This window comes from Malaya genurostris, chromosome 3 (genome assembly GCF_030247185.1).
Source record: "Malaya genurostris strain Urasoe2022 chromosome 3, Malgen_1.1, whole genome shotgun sequence".
NCBI lineage: Eukaryota > Metazoa > Arthropoda > Insecta > Diptera > Culicidae > Malaya > Malaya genurostris.
In genome coordinates this window covers 303,594,901-303,619,737 of record NC_080572.1, presented here as the reverse complement: position 1 = coordinate 303,619,737, position 24,837 = coordinate 303,594,901, and the positions used below count along the sequence as shown (strand labels likewise).

Sequence of the window (24,837 nt, the reverse complement as noted above, 5' to 3'; positions counted from 1 at the left end):
GTGTTGAAAAGAATCGTTTTAAACAAAAATTATGAAAAAAAAATTCTTTCAACTTACGTGGAATATTGATGCTGGTCGGAATGACACCGGTTTCTGCGAGTTCCTCTGGTTCCCGAACGTCGATCAGCAGCTTTTCTGGATGTGCCGGTAGATCCGCAATCTCCTCGTAGGTCGCTACCAAACTGGGATCGATGCAGTTTTTATCAAACTTGTTCTCGGTACAATCGGCTGTACAGTAGCGAAAACCTACGATCAGGACAACGGTCAACAGTGAAATCAGCGAATATTTGCAAAACATGATGGAAAATGGCTCTTTCGATGAGGAATGATCAGTCGAAACTGAATACCGTCGAACGGAGCAGGCCAGTTTTATTGCGTTATCCCTCGTTTGACAGGTTTGGGTAAAGCTGTGTTCATGCAAGTCCGTTGCCTGGAAAAACAATTCGGTGGAGTTGATGAGACTACTGTTATTTTTGTTCGATACCAAACCTAACTCATGACGTTTTCGATTCAGAAAACTGAAACTGACTCAGGTTAGTTTCATCAAACAAACATGAATCAAGCAAACCCGAAATAAGAATCAAGTTCGAAACAGAATCGATTTTCAGTTCAATGATGTTGAAACTAGGGTTGACACTAGTTTCAAATAAACGGTTTAACAGTAGTTAGGGTAGAAACTGTATTAGGTTTGGCATCAAGCGAAAACTACATCAGTGTCTACGCTAAACTTCTGACCAAAAGTGCGGGACTAAGAACTTAGACGGGCTGCTTGAAAGTATACTAATTGGTTTGTTATTTCCGTTCATTTCCGTTAAATAGGGCCCTTTAATTGTTTTCTTTATATTATGGCAATCAATCTTTCACTCCGGTAAAAACTTTTCAGTTCTTCATGTAAATTATGCATAAAACCTTTACTATTTAATTAGTGTAAACCAAACTGGATATTTCAATTAACAATATTTAAACCTACTTTGGAAGGGAAGGATTGCTAGTTCGAAGCATGTTACTACTAAAAAACGGCATTCCCACATTGATCACAAGATACGGTAGTTTGTTAATAAAATATTCAACTATACCCCAGGGGTTCATTGCTCTGGGTAGCTAGCTACCGCGAATGGTTGATAATTTTATTGTGCTATGCGCTAAGATTAATAAATAAACCTATATGATCTGTACTATCTGCAATTTTTTACGCCCAGAGAGCATGATGATTAATTTCCATGCGCATAGAAATATGTATATGTATATTCCTTAAAATTTTTTTTGGATAAATATGACGAATTTCGCGCTAAATCATTGCAGTTGGCAATTTTTTTCCATATTTAAATGAAACTTTCTGGACATGTAGGCTTTGTCTTAAAATGTCACATTGCATACTTTGTTTTTTTTCCAACATTGATCCGAACTGTTTATTAAAAAGGGATAAAAAGTTGACGAAAAATGACGAAACCTTCCAAAAAGTATTATACTATTGATTTTCGCAAAATCTGTCGTTTTAAAAAAAATAGAGAAAAACTTCCATATCGAGTCCTACACTGAAAAAAAAAGTTTATAAAATAAACTGAAAGTCTACATCATCAAAAATTTAATGAATCTCAATTCATTATTTCACATTTCACAGAATACTGACCGTTGCCCGTTATTTGCAAAAAAGTATCAGTAATGGAGAAGAAAATTTTTAGTTAGAAACACTTTTTTCCTTAAACTGCCCACCTCACATGAGCGGTTGGGAGGAAAATAACAACCTATCTTGGGACAAAGTTTCACTGAATTCGAAAGTGGTATCCTATTTTTGTAAGTTGACTTTAAATTTTGAAAAGCGATTTTTTTTCAGTGTAGGATTCGAATAGACAAATTTCGCTGCAAAGTCGTATTCGGAGTTGGTAGCATATAGACTTTATCACAAAAAGCGACTTTGCTCACTTTTTTTCTGCAAAGCTGAACTAGACTATCTTTTGAAAAGGTCTAGACGTTTTTACAATTTTTTTGCAAATAATTAAAGTAGAAAAAATACCAATGTGCTGGTGATGTTCTCAAAATAAGTCTAATTTTCGAGAGAATAAACTGAAAAAAATTACCAATCGAATTTATCACTGAAAGAAAATCGATCTTAAACATTGGAAATCATACTACAAAAAAGAGGCCATTATTTTTTTTTGAATGAAATTTTGTCCCAACACAGATTCCCTGCCAATCTTTCATATGTTGTGAGATGAACGTTTTGAAAGAAAAAATGTTTTTCTTACAAAGACTTTTGCTTATCCAGGACTGATACTTTCGACAAATATCGGGCAACTAGCAACAGGGTATACGGTGAAATCATTCGGTGAAACTAGTAACAGGGTATTCGGTGAAAAGGCTACATTTCCAGAGAGTTTCATTCAAATCAGAGAGTGCCAAGCTGCCAACATTTGTTCAACTTGGCGCGAAATTCGTCATATTTATAGAGAAGAAAACATACTAAATGTCCACAAATCGATATCTAATCGTGAATTAAAATTGCGTGAGACCGTAAAGATATCAGAAGACAGTATTTCTACAGTTATGCGTAAACATTCCACCATGAGAAAGCTATTTTTTCAAAGTGAGTGTCGCGTTCACTCACAGTCGATCAAAAACAACAACGTTCTTGATTCCGAGCAGTGTGTGGCCGTGTTTACAAGTATTAAATCAGATTGATACGTGACAATGGATGAAACATGGATCTATCAGCTTACTGCGGAATCAAAACGATCATCATTCAAATGGACAACAGTTAGCTGGGTGAGTTATTGCTTCAGTATTTTGGGATTCATGTGGTATAATATTCATCGACTGTCTTGAGAAAGGAAAAACAATCAATAGTGAAGACTACGTAGCGTTATTAGCGAAGGCAAAAATCATGGAAAAACGATCTCATATGTCGAAGAAAAAGCACTATTTTACCAAGACGATGCCCAAATTCACAAGTCGACGACAACGATGGATATATTGAACGAATGACACTTAGAATTGCTTTCTAGTTCACCTATGGTCCAGATCTGACCCCCGGTGACTACTGACTATTCGCTGATCATGCCGATAAATTCAACACAAACGAAGAAGCATTAGCTGAATGTAAATCATATTTCAAGGCAAAAGAAAAATCCTTCTACACGTACGGTATCGAGAAGTTAGAGAAGCATTGAAATGATTGTATTAAAATCGACCGACGATCTCAATTTTCGAATTCAACTTCTAGTAACGATAGTAACAGATGGTTCGGATTTATGGAACGATTCTTCTGCTGGGTGCCTGAGGTTTTTATTTCACTGAGCTTGAGTTTTGTTTCATCACCTATAAGTACTGAAAAGCATGCTTGTACTGATATATTGTATTAAATGCAAGTTGGCAGTCATCCGTTCGAAGGCTACTGCAGTAGGATATTGTTTTCCGCGTATTCCGTCCACGATCCGACATAGTTCTTGACACTGCAAAGAAGAAGCAAGTTCAAGCAAAAAATTATGAAACGAAATCCAAACTACTCTTACTTGTTAAAACCCAATCTCTCTGCTTCATAAGCAGCTTGGCCAGATCGTATCCCCCTGAGACAGGTGAAGATAATGGGATCATTAGCTGCCGGTTTCTTCCGACCGTACTTGGCAAGGAAGGCGGATGGACTTAGCTTCAATTCGTCGGCCACAGTTTTGACTATGAATGATAAGAATTAGAGTTGTTCTTTGTTTGCAGTTTTGAACTTACGTGGAATATTTATACTGGTCGGTATCACTCCGGTTGCCGCGAGTTCTTCCGGTTCGCGGACATCGATCAACAGAGTTCCGGGGTTTTCCGGTAGGTCAATTATCTCATCGTAGGATGCTATCAGGCTAGGATCGATGGATTCCTTGTCGAACTTATTTGTCGGACTATTCGCGGAACAGTAACGGAAGCCTAAAAATATGATGCACTTTTGAATTTATTCTGCTCGAGTGAAGCCAAATGGCAATAAATAAATCCTGCTGCCGAGTAAACAGTCTCGAATGACGGCACCGGTTTTTGTTATTATAGAAATCTAGAAACTCCGATGATATACACGACATTTATTTTTGCAATTCTCAAAATAGCAATTTTCGGTAAAATGCGATAACCGATTTTTTTTTTTGATAAGAACTGGTTAGATTATAGTCAGTTCGGCAAGCTTGAAACAATGCTACCTAGTCACATGAAAAATGTGCTATTTGAATCAGTTGACAATGTCATTGATAATTGCGTTAGTTTCCGTAAATTATTGCTTTACAAATGTTAGAATAAATGTTCTTCGGTCAAATCTAACTCGCCCTTACTATAATTTCAAAGATGTAATCACCTTTTCTAAAAAAATAAACAAATCGATTGAAAATCTTTCTGGATTTTCTTGAGTACTTGAGGTTATTACAATATTTTGGAATTATCGAAATAAATAAAGAAACGGAAACTTGAGGATATTTGCTTATTGAATACTCCAAAGTTACCCGGCGATAAGACCATAATTAGGTTAAGACCGGGTCTAAATAAAATTTATAAAAAAAAAATACTCCAAAGTGGTCATGGTCATGTGGCTGACCGAGAGGCTTCCAGTGACCACTATTTATGGGCAATTATTTATTACATTTCACCTATTCAATCGAAGTTGCAAGATTTAATACGATATAATTCGAATTCACTAGGCTTGAAAGAGTCATCGAAGAGATTTAGGATTAGTTAACTAAATGCCCAAGCGACTACTCCGCGAATGATAAAGAAAGACGAGTCAATGAGTGTAAATAGAAGTGAAAGTTGCTTGCGATATGAGGTCATGTATCACCAACCGTACACAGTGTATCTGGTGCACTCAGTGGCACTATAGATTGAATAATCAGTTTTGCAATGACTGAGTGGAGATATATAATGAAGAAGTCAAATGAATGATAAACTCACAGATTTTTGGAAAAAGATACGCTCAGAGACAGGACTCGAACCTGCGTTTTTATGCGATCCGTGCGCACGAGTTCATCATTTCCGCCATCCCGAGCTATGGTAGACACAGTTCGACCGCAAAACTGGGTTTGGTAAGCGTATATCGAACTACAGTCTAAATTCTAGCCGCCTCACGACTCTGTACTTGAGCGGAAAATAGGTATAGAGTGAGAAAACTAGTGTTTGTTGTCTGATTAACAGAGAAGATGTTTTGATATGTGGTACCGGTCGTGAGGCGGCTAGAATTTAAACCGTTGTTCGATATTCGCTTGCCAAACCCAGTTTTGCGGTAGAACTGTATCTACAGGGTTCAGGGTGACGGAAATGGAAAACGCGTATGCACCGCAGGTTCGAGTTCTGTCTCTGAGCTTATCTTTTTTATTTGGCTTCTCCAATATATGTTTCCACTCAGTCATTGCAAAACTGAACTTAGTTATGGCAACTTTACGTCAAACCAACTAAAATCATTGTGTTGCCTGATAAATTGCAACCTCTTTTTTTTATCTCCACTTAAACCATCAATAAAAGTTTTAGAGTTCCTCAGAATTAGTTACGTACAACCAAAACAACTCATAATTCATGACATTCAGTAGATTCACTTGCAGAATGCGGGATCTTATTCACTTTGGATCAGGAGTTACTATTTGATGTAACGATTCAATCCGAAATTTCTGTTACTTGGAAAGTCGAATTCTTAAATACATCGATTTTTCACCAGATGGAGATTCTAGAATTCGATACAGTCATAATATTTTTAGATGTGTGAAACCTATAGGAAAAATCACTAAGAACTAGAGGTATGGATCGAATTTTGGTTAAGGAAAAAAAGTTTGTCGGATTCGAGTATGGGTTAGAGATTTCCTCAACCCGAACCTGACCCGTACCCGATTGAAAATAAAACACTTTTACCCGACCCAAACCCGACAATGTTCGAACCCGAATACCCGAAACCCGACAAAATTTTTGAACCCGTACCCGTTTAAAATGAGAAAATAGTTTCCCGTACTCAAATTGAGTCCGGATTTTTATTTTGTTTTTTTACTATACGCCTTTTCAAAATTTACCCTGTATAAGAATGGGTAGAACTTAATCGTGAATATCTCTTGTATTTAACACAGCAAGATTACTTTTTCTCCACGCCATTGGAAATATGTTCAGAAATTTATGATAAAATTTTCAGTAGTATGAGATATCTAAAAATAAATTGAAGGTTAAAGTTTTCTGAAAAGTTTGGTATGAACGAACATTATGAAGAAAATTTAGTGCCAAAATAAGGCACGCAAATTTCCAAACACATGAATTGAATGAATCATCGACCAAAGCGTATCGTGGAAAATAGACACATAGAAATACGGAGTATTGATTGACTATGGATGGTCATAAACTATGAGTATTTATAATTGACTAATATGAGGAAGACATATTTGTGCATGTTGTTTAAAACGGTCAATTTAGTCATTCATTTTATAACCAAAATGATCTTATAATTGATATTCTCGCCTATAGTGAAATTGTTCATTTTTCGTAACAAATCAAAATCTTTGGCATGAGCAGTGTACTGCTCATTCCGTTCATAACCGAGAGATGTGAATGCTGAGTGTGATACTTGTAGTGGTCGATTGATCATCTATACATCTCTGTAATTTCTTAACAACTCTGTGTAGTTTGCATATCGCCTGATCGCATCAACGATATGGAATTGATCTAGCAGCATTTGAATTCGCTCTTGCTAGTCACTAACCAAATGTTTAATGATTCTAGCCGACTTTAATTTATCCGGTGTTAAATAGATTCGCTCTATTTCCAATTATTTGTATCCAAACTTTTTACGGTTTTTAACGATATCAAACCAGCTAGAGATTATATGAGGGGAAAAAATATGAAATTATAGAGCCATAGTACTCAAGGAAGAGCAAGGATGAGAAGATAAACTGCGGAAAAGTGAGGCGTGACAAGGGTCATTTAAGTAAGCTGAAGGCTTCTCGTATCTAAACTTTTACCTTCTACCAGAAGAGTCGAACTTAGGGATCTTAGCGAAACCATCGAGGAATTGCCGCATTATGTTTAGCAGAGCTAAAAAAAGTCATTTTCATTGACTGAAAAATAGACGAAAAGTACAAGAGATTACTGTCACTCTCAGCTTCGCTTGCAAACGCTGAGAACGAAATCCATGTCCAGTCAATGACATAAGCAGGACAGTAGTTTCAAAATTGTGTTTTTTCTTTCATTTGCCCTTTCAGTCATTTGCAGTTTTCAGTGAAAATCCCATAGTATGCAGTGTCGATATTCAACCAAAGTTGTGAGAATTGAAAACGACAGAAAAAGGTTTCACAATAAGTTTTAACTGTTGGTGCTAGAATTTGTAGTAGTTTTGGTTTCCAAAGAAGTTCTGAGATGTAATTACTTCGATTTGCCATATTTTAGTCGCTTTTTATAGCCAAGCGTCACATATTTTCAATACATCGATGAAAGAATGAGAATTGACATTCTGCTGTTGCTACCTGAAGATGTTAGTTTGGTTTCGTCTTGTCACAGAGGAAAGAGTGACGTTGGCAATCATGCTCTCTCATTTTTTCGATGAGAAACGAAAATGCTTCGTCTCTCTTCATTTGTTCTGGTGTCGGTCATTTACGAATGAGACAGTGAAACATTGAAAATGAGACTGCTGGAATGGTTTCTTTCATTGAGAATGCGTGACAATTTTAAGCTCTGATGTTTAGTTTCAAAACTATTTGAACTATTTCTCAATTGGATTGAATCATATCTGACTGGTCGTAGTATAACCGTGAAAATTGGCGACTGCGTTACTCCATCATTCATCGTGAGCTCTGGCATTCCTCAGGGAAGCCATCTAGGACCATTCATATTTCTGCTATATCTAAATGATCTGATTTTCTCATTGCAATGTATGAAGCTATCATTTCCCGACGATTTCAAGCTGTTTCATCTCATCAAAGATCTGAAACACTCAACTTTCTTGCAGTCAACGTTGGATGTATTTTGTAACTGGTGCAACGTCAACAGAATAGTTCTGAACGCCTCTAAACGTTCCGTTATCTCCTTCTCTCGTAAACGAACCTCGATCACGTATGATTACACTATTTCGCAAGTTGTACTAGAACGGGAGACATCATTTAAGGATCTAGGAGTGTTATTGGATTCAAAACTTAGTTTCAAAGATCACATAGAATATACCCGTCGTCGCGGACCTCATCCAATATCGAATTGATTGTGCAGATCTCCTACAACAGCTAAGTTTTGACATTCATCGGCGTAATTTGCGGTTCTATCCCTTTCTCAGAATTCCTCGTGCTAGAACTAACTATGGCTTTAATGAACCGTTTTCGAGTATGTGTCGCTTGTTCGATTCTTGCTCTAATGAATTTGATTTCAATTTACCTCGTAACACCATTGAAACCCGATTCCTTCTGATCTTTTCCCGCTAGTTTTATTAAGATAATTAGTCGATATGAATAGTTGTAGTTAGCTTTGTAGTTTAAATAAGGGTAAGTTAGGATTTCGTTATGTATCATTTGGACAAATTTTATCTGTTGATACAAAAGATGAGAAGGTTTTATGTCTGCTGGAGAAGGAGAACAAAAATCTCAGCTCCAACGTACTTTTCCCTTGTTCCTAAATAAACAAATAAAAAAAACTCTTTAATATTCAGATACATGGTAGTTCTCATAGCCAATACAAGTAATAAAAATTTGCCTATTCATAAAAATACACTACAACTTTATGAATTGATGAAACCGATTAGTTATGAATCTCATAAAATGTTTTTTTTAAATATTCTTATGAATTTCGAGTTTCCAAATTCAAACAGCAAAAACCGAGCAGATTCTAAGAAATTTGGTTTTATTGTATTATTTTTAATTTAATTGCTATATGTTTCAGATACAACAATTTACCAAATATGTTATATGTCGGTCGTCGCCATCATTTTACTTACAGTATCATGAAAAATGCAATTATTCTAAATTTTAGGTAAAAATCGACATCAATGTTTTTTCATGATGTTTGTTTACAGCTTTTATGATAAATCGATATAGAATTCGCTCAAACTAAAGAACAATTTTCCGAAGTGTGGAAAAGCGTGTCAGCTTCATTCGTATTCACGTCATCCAGTTATGTCAATGATATTACCCACTCGTCTTTTTTCGGAGCCCGAACTCGATCCGAATTGTTCATTTTAAACGGGTACGGGTCGGGTTTGGGTTCAAAAATTTGATCCGATTTCGGGTATTTGGAACCGATTTGAAAAATGAACCTGACAGGTTCGGGCACAGAAAAAAAAAATTTTTTTCGGCTGCGGGTAAAGATTTCTATTTTTTATTTGGCACGTGTCGAGTTTGGGAGGAAAATACACCTCGGGTTAAAGAAATTGCTTACCCGATCATCTTTAATAAAAAGAATGGTGTACACTGAGGTATTTTTCTTACGCGGCCAGAAATGCACGAAATGTTATCCTGATGCTTTTTTAAAGTCAACTCTGACTTTTAAAAAAATATATTGCGGAATTACACAAGATCTCAACATTTCATGCAATTCTAAAGTTTTCTAAATGCATGAAACGTCGAGATCTGGTGTTATCCCGAAAAAAATTTTAAGTCTCTCTGGAAATTTCAGATTTTTCTCAAAACAAATTTTTTTAGTTTATATCTGATCTCGACGTATCATGCATTTTTAAAACATCCGGCATAAAAAAATGTTCGATTTTCGAAATCTGCGGAAATTCCTAAGTAGATTTAAAAACGATTTTTTTTATATTACACCAGATCTGGATTTCCGAAGTTACGTCGTCTCAAATTCTCCCAAAGTTGATTTAAAACATTTTTTTTTCTAGATTACATCATACCTCAACGTTTCATGTATTTCTGAGACATTTGGCATAAAAAAATCTTTAATTTTGTGGTATTTTTTTACGCGGATTTCCGAAGTTACGTGATTTTTTTACGATGATTTCCGAAGTGTGTAAAATGTGTGTTGTAAAGATTAACCAACAATCGACTCATAAAATGTTGATCTGAATATATTTTATAGTGTCTTAAAAAGAATTGAACGAGCATAAAAAATTCATCGGTTTTTCTTCGTTTACAGCTTATGTGAATTCAGGCCTTCTTTGGAAAACGGCTCAATTTATCACAATAAACATTGAAATTACGGAACCATCTGTATGTTACAGAATAGTTCGGTAGTTTCCAACAGATCAACAATTCCACTGCCCGAATGTTTTGTAATCAATTTAATTACCGCACGGTCTGCTGCTGAAAATTCGGTGAAAAAATTTACAAAATTGAAACCTTGTTGGTTTCAGCATAAAAAAAGAAATAGGCGCAGGCTTTAGAAGGATATGTGCACAGGAGGAATGAGCATGGATATAGAAAAAATCTGCGATTTAACAGAAAACAGATTCCATTTGAAATGTATGTGATATAACCATATTACACTCTCCATTTCGTTGTCATCGTGCATTTAAGTGTGGCGTGACAAAAGAAAAAAAACAGCTTGAAAAAGAATTGAAGAAAAAGAAGAAATGCGTGAAAATCATCCTCGACAGCTCGATTTCAAAGATAAGCTTGTAGAATGAATGGGAACCAGCGATCGAATTCTTCCAGCGAAAGTCTAAAAAAAACCACACATACCTAGCTTCAAACTCCTGCAGTGCTTTCCGGACCAGTATCTTATTGCCGGATAAATTTCCCACGGATGGTAACCCTATTCGGTCGTGTTCGAATTTTGTATCAGCCATATTCTTCAGTTTGGGCCGTGGCTATGACGCGACATTCCATTTGAGCTGATAATTTTAAACATAAATGATTGTGCAATCTCATAACAAATGGAACTGCATAGCCAAGTTTATCACCGTTACAAAGTGGTAAATATAGAAACAACAAATACCTCTTGTGTGATCTTCATACATTATATAATAATGTGAATACAACTCATCGGTATTCTACCCCACGTATCTTTTTTTCAAGTCGACTATCGTCCCAATCATGAGAACACAACCGATAATCGCACAGTCGAGCCCATCATCGCACCTGAATTTACAAATACGTGCAGAACATTTTGGGGGCCCTCCTAAAACAGAGTAGGCCTGGCTCAGTGTACTGACATATCCCTATTATGACACGAAGAATAGTTTACATCAAACACTCACCGGTTAGCGAAGCCGGGATAATATGCGTCTTTGCGAAAATCGGTCGACCAAAGCAGGCTATCGTAGTAAACTGGTTCACGTTTTTTGCGTAGCATCTGTTTATTTTAGGCACACTTCGCACCGGAATTCTCGTTCCCAGTTGCTCCAATCTCTGCACTAGATATCCTAGTCTGACCGTGTTCATGTCGGGAAATTGTGTTTCACTGACCGTTCCGTGTGCCACCAGTTTGTTGACTAACACGCAAATTTAAGGTAACGATAATAAAATGTATTTCTCACAAGTTATGCAATAAAAAAAAGCAAATATAGTTCGTCACAAGTGTGCGTACTTCGACATTAATACATTAATACTTCTTAGTTACTGAGAGTCTAGCAGAGACTAGTAAATCTTTTGCACCGCAAAACTGGAGCCTAATAAACTGCTTGTTAGAACAAGGAAAGAAAATTTTGTATACTGTTTTAGTTTGTAGTGTGCGTGTGTTAAACGTCACATCCTAAGTCAAATTCATGCATGAATAAGATACCACGTGTACGCGATACAGAGTATGTGTTTGAACAGCCCATGTAAGCAAAAGGAACGAAAATTCTAAACAACACAGTCAAGATGCTATCAGCTCAGCAAGCCAGCATCCATACACGCTCGTCGAAAATAAGTCAAGATTTGAGTTGCGATTACGCACACGGAGAACTTCCAGATAAAAAAATTACAATATTGCAATTGTTGGTTTACACCCTTGTTGTTCTAACTAAAATGTTGTTGATTTAACTAGCATTTGTTGATTAAACTGTTGATTTTGTCATAACCATGTTATAACCATAAATTTCAAATGGTGATTGAATCTGATTTATGTCAGTTCCGTAGTTGCCATTTCATTAAAGTGAAAGTATGCAGAAGAACATAAGAACTAATTGTAAAACAAGTTTTCCATTTATTGAATAGATATTCCTATAGTATAAATGTTTTAATTTCATCTGTGAGCAATATATTTTCCGACAGTTCATGTCAATATAATTAAAAACGCTCAACACTTAAAAAAAATACTACAATTTCATGAACTGGAACGATTTGTCAACATTTGGTTATACTTGAACCAAATACAAATTATAATACGGAGTACTTCGACAAATTTTCAAGGACACATTTTGCATCGTGCGGTACACTGTCATGATACACTGTCAGAGTGGCAATGTACTTTAACGAGTTTTCTATAAAACTAGCAACACTGAAGGGTAAGAACAAGTTCACCATAGTTACTGTTTATTGTAGTGAAAAATAAACTTGAACTATGTTGTTGTGTATGAGATATGGTTATTCCATATCGGATTTTGTTTTTTGTCCTCCTTGGCTTTTCAGAAATTTGCTCCTTGGCTTTTCGGAAATGCTCAGTATTATATGTTAGAATGTCTCGGCACTGTTCACCGAATCGTTATGGTAGCCATCCGTTCTTCACATTGCAAATCACTCCCGTCAGAGGAGTAGGAATTTTTCCAACATCTGCTAAATGCGGGGAACCTTTACGCCATAATACTAATAGAAAATAATTCAATTAATAAGTTTATCCATCATGAAAGAAAAACTGTTGTGTCTGCCACCGTTCGGGCTATAATCAATTTGTCTGGGTCACGCTTATATGAGTGACTATTGGGAAAACGCATACACAGCTAGCATTTGTTTCTCTTTTAACTTTTATTTTATCGTGTAGAGCGCTAATCGCTGTTTCCGTGGTACGTATACGAATCGTACCCATGTTCCACACCAAGGCCCGTCTATGAAATAAAGTCCCATCACTGCCAAAAAATATCGCAATTCTTCATTCATCGATTAGCTGGAGTGTATCTTTGAATTTGTTGCAATACAACAACGGAAAACATAAACAAACAAACTTGTTTTGCGCCGTAGCATCTAGCATAAAGCGTTGCCAGAAACGATCTCCTTCCACATTTTCAAACTATCGCAACGAAAGGGAGTAATTTGCTAGGCTTACTTGTTCAGGCTGTGAACCAAACATTGGCGGTTCGTTTGTATGGGACTTAGGGGTATTATTATTTGTATTTGCTTGAACCGCGAGGTTCTCAGTGAGAACATGCCCGCGTACAAATTGGGTGGAGATTAGAAATAATCTGGTTTTGGGTATTTGTACCCTAAATCCGACCCGAATCCGACGGGCACGGATCGGGTTCGGGTGACATTTTTTTTAAATTTTCAACAGATCGGGTCTCGAGTATTCGAACCAGAATACCCGAACTGCTTTCGGGTATGGGTCGGATACGAGTAAAGAGTAAAGTAGTTTTTGTCGGGTACGGGTCCCGACCCCGAAATGACATTTTTTCTCGAGTTCGGGTTGGGTACGGGTAAATATATTTTTTTCGACCGGATACGGGTCGGGTTCGGGTTTAAGAAATTGTTTACCCGATCATCTCTAGTGGGAATAAATAAATACGTTCTATTCTGTTTTTTTAGAGTAATCGTTCAAAACAATACATTCGAAAGTTTTGCATAATTCAAAGCATTTCTCGAACAATATTTTGTAATTTTCTCGTGGAAAAGCATTGAAAAATAACACGATGAGGGAATATTTTCGAGGACGCTTCAACAACTTCTTCAGGAGTATTGAATCGCTCTCCACGCAGCTGAATCTTTACGGAAGGGAACAAATAGAAGTCGTTAGGTGCCAAGTCAGGACTATACGGCGGGTGGCCCACCAATTCGACCTTCTGGGTGCTCAATACAATTGCCATAATTTTTGCTCAACAAAATGATTCTTCTATATTTCTATTCCGTTGAGCTTTCAAGAATAGTTAAATTTGGAAGAAGTATTTTGCTTCTTTTGTGTTATTTTTCGTTCTTCAAAACTATAAGTTATTGTGAGCTCAATTCATACGCGTTTCTCACTGAATATTCTTATGTGATGATTCGTTAGCGAAGCTTCCATTGTAAGTATTCCGCTTAGTTTATTTAGTTTTCTTTATTTCACAGGCTTCTTTTACTAACTTAATATAGTTTTCTAATGCATGTTCTAAGCCATCTAGATGGTGAGCAAAGCAGAGTCTTCACATTAGATTCCTTTTGTGAAATTTGTCCTTTCTGTTTCAACATACTTCGCAGCCGATTCATAGCGTACAGGATCATTGCATGGCTAGTACTACGATCGTACGTACTGACACTAAGAATCCTTCCAGATTGGGACTCGAATAATGGTGGTGAGCCCAATATGCCCACGTCCTTTTTCTCTTTTTCGAATGTGGCGATTCGTCAACAATATAATTGATTTTACATTGCGGATGACAAAACTAAGACAATACAGTGTAGTGAACAATACAGTATACGAAATGGGCAAATACGATTTACGAAAGCCTGAAACCTGGCCTTCAAGACCAAATTCTATTTGTATTGATTTCAAATGCTGCAAAGTTAGACCAGCTGCCAACGAAATTGAAATATTACTGAAAGACCAAATGCATCTAGTCGTTAATTATGAAGTTTGACAGAATTTTTCCCAGGTATCCAGAATGGCGTGCGAGTGTTACGTATGCGATTACATAAGGCTATTCCATCTTGTGTAATTTGTGGTCAAGGCGGAAGGAATCCTTGTGAATCGTTGGTTACCTACGAGAATCAGCTGATTACATGTCAGTTTTGCGAACAACCTGCTTACAACGGCAAACCTTATACTGACACTACGAAAAAGACAACGTCAGCCAATGCGGATCCAGTACTATTGATTCAAAAAACAAAAATATTGCAATCACCGAACAAACTTCCCCTGCTAAAACATCAACTGTAACCACAGTGAAACAACACAAACCCGCTTCAATTAAAATAGTACTACGGACGATCAAGAGACGCCTCAAACCATCGACTACGACGGCAAAATGGGTGAAAGTGCGATTTGCGAGTCAACAGCACTATGATGGATAGGAATGAAAATAACTGTCCCCGAGAAAACGGGCTACGACAAAGTAAAGACAAATAAAGTCGGAATAGAAACATAGAAGAAACAGAAACGTTTTGTTCCTCCTAAATGTCCCTGACTCAACTTTATTTTTCGACACATCCATGCAGCGCGAAGTGCGTGGAATGCCGGAACACCTATGCTCGATGGAAATCCCAACAATATTTACAAGTAAGTTCAGGCATATTGACTCTGAGAAAATATTTTACACGGACGGATCACGAATTCAAGAGGCTACTGGGTTTGGTATATTCAACAATAATGTTTCGGCTTAGTTTAGGCTTCAAGAACCTGCATCTGTTTATATAGCAGAGTTAGCAGCAGTTCATTATAGTTTGGGTGTAATCGTCACATTATCTCCAAACAGTCTGAGTGCAATTGAAGCCATTCACTCAAACGCAGCTGGAAAAAATGAACCGTTTTTCTTGGGAAAAATAAAACATTGCCTGAGCGTCATATTGAATAATAATTATCAAATCATAATAGTTTGGGTCCCGGCTCATTGCTCCATTCCAGCCAATGAAAGAGCCAATATTTTAGCCAAAGGTGGTGCTATCGAGGGTAAAGTTGATGAGAGACCGATTGCTTCCAACGAGTTCTATAGCGCGTTTCGCTAAAGAACACTTGCCAGCTGGCAAGCTTTTTGGGATAAAGATGATCTGGGTAGGTGGATGTGAGTAGGGACTTTATTCGTGTGATGTCTAGACTCATGTCCAATCACTACACGTTAGATGCACATCTCCTTCGAATTGGACTTTCCGAGACTAATCATTGTGCTTGTGACGAAGGTTATCGTGATACTGACCATGTCGTTTGGACATGTATGGAGTATCGTGAAGTCAGATCTTAACTAATAAATTCCTTGCGTACTCAAGGTAGACTATCCAATGTCTCAGTTCGCGACATTCTTGCTGGTCGTGACCTTACATACATGAAACTTCTTTATTATTTCATTAAGTCCATTGGAATTCCAATTTAAATTTTATTTTATGCTCGACTGTTTTCTTTTCCATGAGTTCAACCCGCTTGCTATATTATATGAATAAGAGTAATGAACTGATACAAACAAACCTAAATAGTTATAAGATCATGTACAAAATATCAGGTGTACAACTTTGCTTCCTCCGTTTTCCGATAGGTGGCTGTACCGGCTGAGGCTGGTTAAAATACATAGATGATAATGCCTTTAAAGTGAATGTGTACAGTGCCTAACGAATTGTCATCGTCGTTTCAGTGACAGTTATTCTTGTTTTCGTATTATTCACGCTCGAAAATGTCTGTTTATGTGCCCAATTCTCGCCATTTGCGGGAAGTTTTACTTTTCTGTTACAATTCGAAAAAAAAAATGCAACTGAAGCGCATCGAATGCTTCCAGAAACTTACGGTGATGCTGCTCTGAGTAAAAGAACGTGTCGGGAGTGGTTTCAACGTTTTAAAAATAGTGATTTTGATGTCGAAGACAAACACGATGGTGGAAGAGAAAAAACCTTCAAAGATGAATAACACTTTACTACGAACTCTTAAAACCGGGAGAAACCATCACAGGAGATCGCTACCGAACGCAACTGATGCGCCTTGGTCGCGCGCTAAAAGAAAAGTGGCCACAGTATCAAGAGCGACATGGCAAAGTCATCCTCCAACACGACAATGCTCGGCCTGACGTCGCAAAAGTGGTCAAAAAGCCCGCCGTATTCCCCAGGTGTCGCCCCTTCTGACTTCCACCTATTCCGTTCGATGGCACACGGCCTGGCAGATCAACATTTTCAATCCTTCCAAGAGTTGGAAAAATGGATTGCTTCATGGATAGCGTCAAAAAAGGACTCCTTTTTTCGAGCCGGGATCCGAAAATTTCCGGAAAGATGGGAGAAAGTTGTCGCTAGCGACGGACAATACTTTAAATAATACATCTGTAAGCACTTTTTCGCAATAAAGCTTTAAATGTTGAGAAAAAAACGGCGGAAGCAAAGTTGTACACCTAATAATAATTTTTTTAATGTATTTTTTTAATAGCAAATCGCTTGATCAAAAACAGTGTTTAGATTAACTAATGAATACCAACATACTAATATGATATTCGAAATGTATTAGGTTTAAAGTACTATGTATTGTGGATGCCACGGCGAAAAAAACCTATGTATATTGCCTATGAAATAAACGAATTCATGAAAAAAAAAAGAATCATTTTCCGTTGGACCCCAGTCGTCCCTGCATCATGACGGCAAATACAGTCGGAATTTCCGTTAAATTATTGATTCAGTTATTCTTACTGTGTATTATCCGAAAATTCCACACAGTCACATGTACCAAATCATGTTTTGTTCTGATTTTTTCTTACAGTGAGCCCGGGTGCCATACTAAATTTCACAAGAAAATCACAAATGCTTGTATGACCACCAGTTCATTCTACATCGTGACTCTTGACTACAATAAACTAAAGAAAAACTGAAGTTTTGATAAATGCAAACATCAGTGATATCAGTACAGAGAAAGTTTTTCAGAAAAAGCATGGGCAATTGACTGAAACGAACGGTTCCAAAGCAAACTCCACCACTTCGATGTAGTGCGATGAAAAAACACGAAAATGCTATAATTGTAAAAATCGGCATACCTGGCAACGTTGAGCGTCGAGCGACTCGAGCAGCCCTGGCTGACATCGCTCAATTCGAGCAGTTAAGTGTCAGCCCTAACACGACGACAACGCCGCCGTTGAGGAATGCAGCAAACTCATTCTAATGTGCCAAGAAAAAGGTGGAAGTCGGATAGTGTTTTGTACCGGATTATTTTCTCCGAATTTACATGTTTCAATTGAGTGTAAGTGGTTGAAAATAGTAGTAAAAGTGAAATAACGATTTGGGGTGTAGTTTGTGATAGAAATTTATCGGTTTCACTTCCGGCAAGAGGCAAAAATTCCGACTGGAAGTGATGGTGAATGAATTTTCAGGAACGACGGAACTTTTCAGCTGTGTAGGCTTCGAATTCGTTGGGTTCCGAACCCAGATTGTGGTGAAATAGTGCTATATCCAAGAAACGAAAACCGGCCAAGATTAGTTCAAGGTGCTCTTCAGGAATATGCGTAGCTAAAAATGTCGATGAGAATCGCAAATCGCACATTCCATTCGTAGTATTTTTTTTTCCTCATAAATATCATGATGTACACACGCACACACAGTGGTATTCGTAATAAGAAGTGACACCAACACTAATCTGAGTGGAAGCGCGGCTGTCCATTGCCGTTAAACGGATTTGGTTTGCTATGGAATTCCACTGGATTTTTGCTGCTGCTGCTGATGCTGCTGTTGCTAGTATCTTATTTCCTTCGAAGTGAGCGACATCTGCGACACTGATAAAAATCGACACGAAGGACTGAAGCTGTTTACACTAACCTTTTCCGCATTTTATTCGACACTTTAATTGCAGCTCATTATAAATGTATGGAAATTTGTTACTGAAATGTTATCATTTGGATATTGGACGAAACGTTAAAATTCGTTTTCGGTCGACAAGTCAGTAAAGATATCGAACTTCGATGCAAAATGCAAGTGTTTTGTAAAAAAGCATTATATTCACGTCTGCCTAGCGGTTTATGTTGAATTACGAGGTAGTATTAGCAGTTCATGCAAATAAAGGGTGATTTTTTAAGAGCTTGAGAACTTTTTTAAACAATAAAACGCATAAAATTTGCAAAATCTCATCGGTTCTTTATTTTAAACGTTAGATTGGTACATGACATTTACTTTTTGAAGATAATTTCATTTAAATGTTGACCGCGGCTGCGTCTTAGGTGGTCCATTCGGAAAGTCCAATTTTGGGCAACTTTTTCGAGCATTTCGGCCGGAATAGCCCGAATTTCTTCGGAAATGTTGTCTTCCAAAGCTGGAATAGTTACTGGCTTATTTCTGTAGACTTTAGACTTGACGTAGCCCCACAAAAAATAGTCTAAAGGCGTCAAATCGCATGATCTTGGTGGCCAACTTACCGGTCCATTTCTTGAGATGAATTGTTCTCCGAAGTTTTCCCTCAAAATGGCCATAGAATCGCGAGCTGTGTGGCATGTAGCGCCATCTTGTTGAAACCACATGTCTACCAAGTTCAGTTCTTCCATTTTTGGCAACAAAAAGTTTGTTAGCATCGAACGATAGCGATCGCCATTCACTGTAACGTTGCGTCCAACAGCATCTTTGAAAAAATACGGTCCAATGATTCCACCAGCGTACAAACCACACCAAACAGTGCATTTTTCGGGATGCATGGGCAGTTCTTGAACGGCTTCTGGTTGCTCTTCACTCCAAATGCGGCAATTTTGCTTATTTACGTAGCCATTCAACCAGAAATGAGCCTCATCGCTGAACAAAATTTGTCGATAAAAAAGCGGATTTTCCGAATGGACCACCTAAGACGCAGCCGCGGTCAACATTTAAATGAAATTATCTTCAAAAAGTAAATGTCATGTACCAATCTAACGTTTAAAATAAAGAACCGATGAGATTTTGCAAATTTTATGCGTTTTATTGTTTAAAAAAGTTCTCAAGCTCTTAAAAAATCACCCTTTACTAGTCTACTGGAATGGAACGAACATGATTTATTGGTGAGACCTGAAACCTCGAAATGTATTTAGCGAAACACATTTTATAACAGTGCTGATTTCTAGCAGTGTAGTAATCGAGCTAAATATTTTTTCACGATTATCGGCTGGCGGTGGTACGACGAGCACCGCGGCAAAGCTGGCATCTGTGTGTGTGAGTGTGAGCAGGATAGAGCAGAGCCATCCAAAAGAATCTGGGTCCCGAATGGCAGTAATAATAATAATAATATAAAAAAGAGCAGTCATCTCATTCCACGTATTCTTTTGCTATTACTATCTCTGTGTAATACCTTCTGGTATGTACAAGGGGGGGTAGCAAATTCACACGAATGCGGTTGTAGAATCGAGTTCAGTTGGACTCAACATAGTTGTTGGCAGCTGAAAAGGAAAATAAACATGCACTCGCTCGGGTCGGAGAGATTGTCATGGCCTGTCAGTTACGTACTGCGGGTGCAATGAAAGTAATGCAAAAAGTCAGATCTGGTTGAGCAGGAAAAGGTCAGCAACCAGCGTGCGCGTTCCAAGTCCGATTAAATACGTATGTATGTTAACATTTTCAGAACGCATTAGAACTATTTTTAGAGAGATTTGATTGATAAAATTTGCAACGGTGAAGCAATTATCGCATCATTAGCAGAGTAAATGAAGAAGGCACGCCTGGCTGATGTGGTGTGTGTGTGTGTGTGTGTGTATGTGTGAGTGGCATTATGCAATTTTCGCTTACCGCTTATGAGTGGTATGGAATTTCGAGCATGCAGCGGCAGTGCCAACAGTCGCCGCCGTTCGTATGATTGATGATGGACGTGGAATGCCGGTTGGATCGTGAATTATTAGGTTGGAAATTATTGTGCAGCATATTGAGTTGCAGTGTGCAGAACTGATAAATGGATTAATCGATTCGATTGGGGTGATTTAATGAAATTTAACGCCATTAGAGATAACAGGATCATGGAAACGATGATTCATGCGTAAATCGTTTGAATGACGGAAAGTGTGTGATCAATCAGAAGTGGATTAGTCATAATTCTTATAGCATTAATTAAAAAGGCTTACTTGGAGTGAAGGTGATGAGTCATAAAATTGTTTCGGATACAAGTCAGCAAAGCAATATCTGACTTAATATTGAGTGTTTCTTCGTGAAAAATCTTCTACTGCTAAATCAAATATTGTTTGCAAAGAAGATTCCAAGATTTCTATCGATAAGATACTGCAATGCAAGAGAAAATGATTTATTTTGTGCTTACCTTCTTATCCTACAGTGTTGTTATATTATCGTTACGGCCAGTAATCAGAAGGAGCAATATCAGGAGAACACGGCGGGTGCGGCAAAATGTCCCATTTGAGCGTTTCCAAATATTTTTTCACTAATTTTGCAACGAGACCGAACATTGTCGTGCAGGAGAATAACTTTGTGATGTCTTTGCTTATATTTCGGCCGTTCTTCTCGTAATGCACGGCTCAAATCATCCTCATGGATTTGAATCGTACAGAAAATGCTTGTTGAATCGCTTGCAATAATTCTGCAAGTTCCTCTCGCTGTTTTCTTCCAATTAGAACAGTAAATTTAAACATCCCGCAAATGCTGCTTAGTTAACACAAAATTGCTCACAATTGACACAGTGGAAAACAAGGTTTAAAAAAACTCGAAGCAATATGAACTGAATAATAATGACAGATGTCTAATCTCTTGAAACTATCGACATCAGCTGTTACTGTTCAATATTCATAACATCCAGCCAGAGCCATCTTTTGAATTCAGACCGAACTAATTTGTACTCCCGATATGAATGTGTGGTATTTGTTTTATAATAAAATTTTCATTCTGACCTTTTTGCGTAAAACCTTTACGTGGCCGATTGGCTTACATTTTTGTTACTAAAATTTTTTTTTGCTATTGGATCTCGTCACCCTTTTTCTAGGGGGAGATGAGTTTCCATTTCCATCCAACGAGGATCGGGGGTCACTTCGTTCGCGGGTTATTTCATCATCCATTGCTTGCGTAGTCTTGAGCTCGTTGAGAGTTGCTGTAGATGCGCCTTGTTGTACATTGGTTGCAGTTGCTGGTTGGTTGGAGGGTAAGTTGTTAACTGCAGCTGGTGTACTTTGATCTATAGGGGATACGTTGGATGGTTTCGTTGAAGGGGATGCTTCATTGTTGGTGGCTGTCACAGATGTACTGGGGTTGTTTGGGGTTGGTGTGAAGGAAGCACTTTGGTGTCCTTTGGTGTAGTTGTCTCCTTGTCCAGTTTATCACATGGCTTACCGTAATGAACAGCTTTTTGGAAATATTGACTTGTGGTCATCTGATTGTCATAGGTAACAAGTGATTTGCACGGAATTCTTGTATCTTGACCGAAAATCACATAAGAAGGTATAGGCCTCTTCAAGTGTATGCGTAATAAAGGTACGCCATTTAGAATACCGGGGGAAAAAAATCTTCCACTTTTCTTTTTCGATAGTGAGAATCTCTCCATATTGGGACATAGTTTTGCGAATGTAAGAATCGGTTACGCTTGAGGGAAGATCGTGAACACGCACTTCTGTAGCACTATCTTCCATATATACTGAATGTTGTACTTGATGTTTTCGTGCTCCACATAGTGCACATTGTTATTGAATTGCGAATTGAATTGCATCCAACTCTTTATAAAACTGGATGTAAACAACATTATTCGTCCTATTGCATTGAAGTAAATGTACACGTTTAATGTCAAGATGCATTTGCTCCCTAAGCAAACCATCAAGTTCTCGTATCGAAGGTCGAATTTTGCACTGCCTGAAGTCAACAACAATTGTATTCTTTCGTGTCGGCGGTAGCTTTTGTTCGTTTGGTTCACTCATTTCGAGGTCGTTCTTTTGTTCACTACACAATACTGTACTTGGATTCTTCCGTCTCGAACGTAAGCGGTTTTGTTACATCGACTGACTTGGATGAGATGTTAAAGCGAACTGTAATGTGTGGTATTCTTCAAAATAATTCTAGTTATAACCACGATACTCTTTTTCCTTCATGTTTATTTGCGCCTCGAGTTTTTTTTTGTTTTTGATCTTCTACAATCGTTTTGTAATATACAGCTAACCCAACTTTAGTTGTTTCAAAGACATCATATTAACAAGATATCCAGCTCTCACATTTCCCGAACAAATTATTGGCAACATCTTTTTTTGCGAGCATGGCGCCCTCAGGTGAGTCCGCATTGAATCTCGTACATAGAAGTATGGGAGAGAAATGTCAAATTCGTGCGCGCCAAAATAGCAGCACTGCGCACCCATACATTTGACATGATACGTTGAATGTGCTGCCGTGCGATGGCGTTGCTGAGCTGAAGATTGATTTCGCTCCAAGCTGACAGGGTCTGGTTGTTTCTAACTCTTCTAGTAATTTATTGAAAGTGTTGTATGCCATTCTGAAATTAACAAATAAATTCAATTAGTTAAGCTTAAGTTAAGAAACATTGAATTTCATACATTCTATTCAAAACAATCGGTGAACTGAAATGAAAACCATGGTATTCATCCTGAACAAAACGGTCCAAAGCGCAAGAGTGTTCTCTCTAATGACCGCAGCGCCACCAGATGTGAGATTATGTATTAACCGGAACCGGAAGTCGGATCCGGATGAAATTGGGGAGTTTTGTACGGGACCATAAGCCCCTGCCATTTGTACCTAATATTGTTTAAATCGATCACGCCATCTCTGAGAAAAGTCAGTAAGTAATTTGAAAAAGGACACACCTTTTACACTAATCATCCTATAATTCTGGAACCGAAAGCCGGTGGATCGAAATGAAATTTAGGAACTTTGTATGGGACAATTATACTTTTCATTTGAAAGAATGAGAATCTGTTCAGCCGTCCCTGAGAAAAGTTAGTGTACTTATTTTCATTGTTATTGCACATCATAAAACATTGTTTTTCGGCATTTTCGCTTCATTTCCATTTTATTCCCAGAATGTACAACACTTATGTTCTCAGAACACATGCTTCCATATTAAGCAAAAACCTCTTTTTACGTTATTTGGGATATACCTTATGATCATAAAAAAACCGGAATTTTATTAAAACACGCAAAATTTCAATTTGTAATAAATTTCTTTATTATCGCTTTCAAAGTACTCTCCCCCTGCGGCAATACATGCATGCCAACGCTTGATCCAATTTTTCCATACAAGTTTTATAGGCCTCCGAAGGTATGGCCTTTAGTTCACGCAGCGAATTCTCTTTTATGGTCTCAAAACGCGTTCCCCTCAATGGCAATTTGAGTCTGAAGAAGAGGAAAAAGTCACACGGGGCCATATCTGGAGAGTACGGTGCTTGGTTTGATATTGGTTGAGTTTTTGGCCAAAAACCATCTCTTTGGCCACATCAACACGACGCTGTTTTTGAATGAAATTCAGCTTTTTTGGCACCAGCCGAGAAGCGACGCGTTTCAAACCCAAAACATCAGTTAAAATGTTTTCGGCTGATCCATAAGAGATGCTCAACAACACAGCAATCTCCCTAATCGGTACAGAACGATTTGCTTCGCCGATTCAATGTTTTCTTCAGTAACAGATGTTGTTGGGCGGCCAGTTATCTCATCATGATCCAAGCTTGTACGACCACCTTTGAAGCGTTTATACCACTCGTATGCCTGTGTTTTGTCGTGAATACGACTTACTTTACTATGGGGTGCCTTTTCAAAATTAGCCATATGGAAGAATGGGCAGAACTTAATCGTGAATATTAAAGGCAGCAACATAATTCTTGCACTATTTCATCAAAAATCTGATCAGGAATTTAGGATAATATTTTGAACAGTGTGAAATAACCACAAACAACTCAAAAATTACGTTTTCTGAAAATTTTAAAACAACACGGAAAACTCTTTACCTTTGCTTGGGTTTTTCGCGCCAGGACGACGATTTTGAGGTAGTCAGGCACATATCTTCAACTGAACGTTATAAAAGGGAAACCGTGATCAAAAATCGATCATTTCTTCTTGTGCGTTAGATGAAAGCAGACGTCGGAGCAGAAACACGCATTCAAACAGCGGCATCGGAGAGCGCACCTTCTGCGTGGTTAAAAACCTCAAACGCTAAGGTCGTAGTTCTCATTTGCTCATTCCGGTCGTCAAGACGCATTAAACCAGTTTTGCATCATTTGGCAATGCGAGCGGATGTGTCGGTTTGTACGCAAAGCTA

The 24,837-nt window shown here is 37.8% G+C and overlaps 2 protein-coding genes across 5 annotated transcripts in view; one reads left to right on the top strand and one right to left on the bottom strand.

Annotated features, from left to right (window-relative positions):
* LOC131434400 (uncharacterized) overlaps nucleotides 1-11,551 on the bottom strand; it is a 42,063-nt gene extending 30,512 nt beyond the window's left edge. The window contains exons 1-2 of the mRNA XM_058601067.1: nucleotides 11,120-11,551; nucleotides 58-246 (exon numbers count right to left, since the gene is read on the bottom strand). Of these exons, the coding sequence (XP_058457050.1) occupies nucleotides 58-246; nucleotides 11,120-11,303 (373 nt within the window). The 5' untranslated portion in view covers nucleotides 11,304-11,551. The remainder of the gene's footprint in view (nucleotides 1-57; nucleotides 247-11,119) is intronic.
* A 6,203-nt stretch (nucleotides 11,552-17,754) lies between these two features.
* LOC131439647 (uncharacterized) overlaps nucleotides 17,755-24,837 on the top strand; it is a 28,540-nt gene continuing 21,457 nt past the window's right edge. Inside the window, exon 1 of one of the 4 annotated variants that reach the window (XM_058610930.1) lies at nucleotides 17,755-17,883. The gene's annotated coding sequence lies outside the window, so the exon portion shown is untranslated. Of the gene's footprint in view, nucleotides 17,884-17,914; nucleotides 18,127-20,062; nucleotides 20,197-24,837 lie in introns of those variants that run through there. The other 3 variants (XM_058610929.1, XM_058610932.1, XM_058610933.1) reach the window with 3 other exon arrangements.